Source organism: Helianthus annuus, chromosome 17, assembly GCF_002127325.2.
Source record: "Helianthus annuus cultivar XRQ/B chromosome 17, HanXRQr2.0-SUNRISE, whole genome shotgun sequence".
Classification (NCBI taxonomy): domain Eukaryota; kingdom Viridiplantae; phylum Streptophyta; class Magnoliopsida; order Asterales; family Asteraceae; genus Helianthus; species Helianthus annuus.
The window spans coordinates 47,709,094-47,714,117 of NC_035449.2; the positions used below are offsets into that span (position 1 = coordinate 47,709,094).

General features: G+C 39.9%; 1 protein-coding gene across 2 annotated transcripts; it reads left to right on the forward strand.

Annotated features, from left to right (window-relative positions):
- Positions 1 to 1,080: 1,080 nt before the first annotated feature.
- LOC110923243 (synaptic defective enhancer 1) lies at positions 1,081 to 4,611 on the forward strand. 2 transcript variants are annotated; one of them, XM_022167393.2, is made up of 4 exons: positions 1,081 to 1,255; positions 1,372 to 1,638; positions 2,602 to 2,880; positions 3,335 to 4,611. In XM_022167393.2, the coding sequence occupies exons 1-4, from the start codon at positions 1,109 to 1,111 to the stop codon at positions 4,376 to 4,378; spliced, it is 1,737 nt and encodes a 578-aa protein (XP_022023085.1). In that variant the 5' UTR covers positions 1,081 to 1,108; the 3' UTR covers positions 4,379 to 4,611. The 2 variants fall into 2 exon arrangements, with proteins under 2 accessions (XP_022023085.1, XP_022023086.1); XM_022167394.2 differs by having other exon boundaries at positions 1,101 to 1,255; positions 1,338 to 1,638.
- Positions 4,612 to 5,024: the final 413 nt, after the last annotated feature.

Genomic DNA, 5,024 nt, shown 5'->3' on the forward strand with positions numbered 1-5,024 from the left:
CACTTCTTAAGACCATGTGTAGTGGTTTAGCTCAATAATGCCCCCACCATGGGGCGTTTTGCGACACGTGGCAGTCCAGTCAGCATGGGGCATTATTGGGGGTTATTGCAAAAGTGCCGTAGTGGGAATAATGCCCAATAATGCCCTTCCAATCAATAAACAATTATTTTTTTATAGAGAAAAGGATAAAAAAATTAAGAAAAGGCCCCTTACACTTGGACCACTCCCATTGGCCACATGCAAATTCCATTTGACCATTTCAGCGTTTTTTTAAAAACGCCGGCATGCAATTTTCTCAAATATAACGCCGGAAAACGCCCGGTGTAAGGGGTGGGGGGCGTGTTTTGGCTTTTTTTTTATTTAAAAAAAAAACGCCCCACTATAATGGTCTAATAACATTGTATTGTATTAAATTTTATACCATAAACTATTTGTTATATATGGTATTATCTGTGTATAAATTAAGAGAAGATAAATAATGATTTTTTTGTCCTTTAGTCTATTTGTCATTTAGTGTAAAGTTTCATTTGCAATCCATGTAGTTTACTCATTATATTCTTTTACTTTTACTTTAACCAAATTAATTTTCTACACCTAAATAGTTTTTTTTAGCGAATACGTTAATACCGTTTTATATATATTTTTTTAACTTTTATTTTTCTTTGCTATAACGAGTGTGGCGAATGTTTTTTTTAATTTAGTTTTTTAACCATCGCGTCAATACTCTTTTGAACGCATTTTTTAACTTTTCTTTTTCTTTACTATAACGAGTGCACCGAAACCGACCGAGTTTCTATCGTTTTCTTTTTCGTTTACCTTTGTTATTTACTATATTGTTTTACCTTTTCTTATTATTTTAATGTTCAGAACCGGGTTATGACGCAAATAACGTAACGCATTTAGATATCATTTTATTTAATTTTATAAATTTATTTATGATTTATCTGGTGTAATACATTCTGAATTCCAACCTTGAAAATATACGAAATTCTAGTGTAAACCATTTCACAATCTCTAAAGTCTAAATAAACCTACTCTTTGGGTTTTAGTGTGTTATACTAGTATGGGCTCTACGGCCCTGATACAAGCTTATTGTCAGTACGGGCCAATGGCCCAGATACAAGCTTATCGTCTTCTCGAAGCAACCATTGTCGTCGCATCCTTGATCAAAATCCGAAACACTATTTCACCTCTTCACCAGAGTCTTCCGATCAAACACACTCTTATCATTTCGCCGATTCAGATTCCTCTTCAGGTGCTCTTATAACTGTTTAATTCATCTTAATTTACAACTACGTTCTGATTTTTGTTTCGTTATCGCCTGTTTTTGAATTCAGTAAACCAGACTCAAATTCGATGAACACATCGCAGTTTATGGACAAACAGATCATGGATCTATCCAATTCTCACAACAAAAACACTGCAGAAACAGCTTTTATGGATCTAAACATTCATCCTCATCAAGAGGACCATGACGTCACCGATGGCGTCGATAAGAAGGATGAGATCTTACCTAACTATGATTTTCAGCCGATTCGTCCGATCGTCTCATCTCAGCCGTCCAATTTTGATTCCGGTAATATCAGTGGAGCTAGGGTTTGGTCATCAGCTGAATTTGAGCCTAATTTTGGCACTCGAGTAAGTTTTTTTGATCAATTATATGTTGTTTCTGTTGATATTTTGTAGTTTTTGTGGTTTTATTAGTATTGATCTAGAGGTTTATTGGTTGTAGCTTTAGATGACTAGAACAAGCTATTAGGAATTTAGGATTAGGTTTTCAGTTTTCATGCGATTGATTATACTGTGATATTGTTGTAACTTTGATATGAATAGAATTTTAAATACGGTGTTGCTAAGTCGACAACCGAACTGAGTAAATCCCACAGATAGCTTTAGGGTGGCTGCTTCCACACTGGCAGCCGGTTTCAAAACTAATGGTAGACAAACAAACAACAAACAGACTAAATATGATCGTATCCGCGTCTCTTTCTTAAAATATAGAATTAGTCTTGAACTAAATCAACCTGTTTCATTTTTATGTACTATAATAATTCTCCTTCACCGCAATTATCTCTGTTTTCTACTCATCCCCGCTTTCCTCTCCCTCCACACGTAGCACCCCCACTCTGTACACACCCTTATCTTTTGATTAATAATTTTTTCATTATTCATCCATGATAATTCTTTACAGTGACAAGTTTTTGAATTATCAATATAAAAACGTCACATTTAGGAAAAAGATGTCAACAAGAAGCATGTGTCACAATCCCTCGGATTGTTGTGCTATATAACTTTATAACTCCTAATCAAGCGGAACTCTACAGCTCTTGAGAAGCCCCCATGACCAGAAATTCACTAGGTATAATCTTTGGAATACACAGAAATTCACTACGTATAATCTATGGGATACGCAGTCTATAGTGGTATAAGACGAATGGTAAAATAATTGCAATTGTTTAGCATATGCTTCTGAAGCATAAGGGACAGTAAAACACATTTTTTTATGCGCTCGATTTGCATCATACCATGATTGTGATGCTCAATTTCGCTTCTTTTATTTTCACTTTGCCTGCCTTCTTTAGCTTTTATTTACCTGTGCAGAACTATCGTTCTCTTGATTCTGTTGAACCATCTAAGGTGGCGGTGGAGAAGGATCGAACTGTTCTAGATGCGGCTTTGATATCGGAAATTGATAGGACAATGAAAAAACATGCTGATAATCTGCTGCATGCGTTAGAAGGTGTTAGCGCACGCCTTTCGCAACTGGAAACGAGATCTAGAAACCTGGAGAATTCGGTGGATGATTTGAGAACATCTGTTGGTAACAATCATGGTAATACTGATGGCAAGTTAAGGCAGATTGAGAACATGATTAGAGATGTGAGTTCTCTCTCTCTCTCTCTCTCTCTCTTTTGTACTGTGATTATTTAGTTGTATATGATCAGTTTGGAATTACATGTCGAATCACCTGCTTGCAATTATCATGATGTCTAGGCCTGTAAACTGTTTGTGAACTTGTTCAGGGGGAAGTTCGTTTATGTAATAAACGAATGAACATGAACACAATTTTTTTTATTTAATTAAACGAAAGAACATGAAAACACGTTTTGTTCATTCATTTATGTTCGTGAACGTCTGTTATGTTCGTTTCCATTTTCTTAACAAACGAACACGAACATGCCCATTTTCTTAATAAACTAACATGAACAAAAAAATGTGTTCTATTATATGGTCTTGTTCGGTTAAAGTTAAATGAACGAACGTGAACATGCTTGTGTTCGTGTTCGTTCGGTTTATTTACAGGCCTAATGAGGTCACTAACAATCTAATGTAGGTACAATCTGGTGTACAAGTTGTAAAAGACAAGCAAGAAATACTCGAGGCTCAGCTGCAGCTATCACAAGTGAAAATTTCCAAGCCTGAGAAGCAGCCGGAACCCCCGATTGTCGGACATATGGAATCTTTGCACCAGCAGGCTGCAGCGGCATCGGCTCCGCTGCAGTCTCATCAGCAGCTTCCTCCTGCCGCTCATCCTCAGCCTCTCCCGGCTGCTCTCCCTAACCCCCCACCACCTTCCAACCCACAGTCAAACCAATTTTCGTACTACGCGCCACCTGGTCAAACGGCAGAAGCACCACCACCACCACAGCCACCTCAGCAGTACCAGATGCCGCCACCTCAACACCTTCAGCCGCCTATGGCATCGCCACCGTCACCACGACCACAATATCAACCACCCGCTCAAATCCAATATTCTCAACCACCTCCCATGTCTCTGCAACAGCCGAATCCCTCTCAAAGCCAACCTCCGAACCACCTTTCGGAAGATTTGGCTTATTTAGCATCCCAGAGTTATCCTCCGAGTGCGCGCCAGCCTGGTGGCGGCCCTCCTGCACAGCAGTTTCATGGGAACCCGTCTCAGATGTACGAACCGCCACCATCCGTTAGGACTGGTCCAGGATTTGCTAGCCAGTATGGACCGTCAGCTGCGTTTGGAGAATCTTACGGTTATGGTGGCTCTCAGTATGGAAGTGGATCACCTGTAAAATCTCAGCAACATTCTGCGTCTAATATGGGTCCTGGTGGCGGAAGCGGCTACCCACAACTCCCTACTGCCAGGTTGTTACCGCAAGCCCTTCCCACTGCAACCGCGGTTGGTGGTGGTGGATCTAGTTCTGGTTCTGGCTCAGGGAACAGGGTACCGATTGATGATGTGGTTGATAAGGTGACCAATATGGGATTCCCGAGAGATCAAGTGCGGGCGACAGTAAGGAAGTTGACTGAAAATAATCAGGCGGTTGACCTGAATATAGTGTTGGACAAGTTGATGACTGATGGGGTGGAGAGCCAAAACCCGAGGCAATGGTTTGGTCGTTAACTTGATCTTTCTTACTTGGTTTCATACTTTTATGGTTTTAATTTGTGATTATGTACATAATCTGGACCACTCGGCATGAGGACGTTATATGGTTTGATTTCTGGCTCGTTTAATGCTCTGGATTATAATTTTAAAGTTTCCTGCCTCGTTTCATAATGATAGTGTAAACCCTTTCTGGAAAATCAGAAGCTGCTACTATGAAAGAAACAGAGTAATGATAATTTGCTTGAAAATGCTACGCAGTTCTTTTTAGTCGTATTCCAGGTTACAAGAAGTATGGGTTTAAAAGACCATTGCACATTTTGATTCATTCTAATTGATGATGCTGGGCAAGTCTGCTACAACCAGTGGGTTGAGTAATGGAAATAGGTTCGGATCTAAAGTTGTCCTTGTGGTTTGATGATGGGATCAACCTAAATCCCCCAACTTTTTTTGAACACCCTGTGTACACGTGCTATCAAAATTTAACAGTCTAGAGTCCTTTCCGTTATCTGGCTGTTAAGTCACCGTTGTTAAATGGGTGGTGGAATTCCGGTTTTACCCCCCTCTCATCTCTTCTCTCTTCTCCCCTCCTCTCTCTCTCTAGATAACCACCACCCACCACCACCATCATCACCTGCCTCCACCACGTCGCTCACCTTCCTTT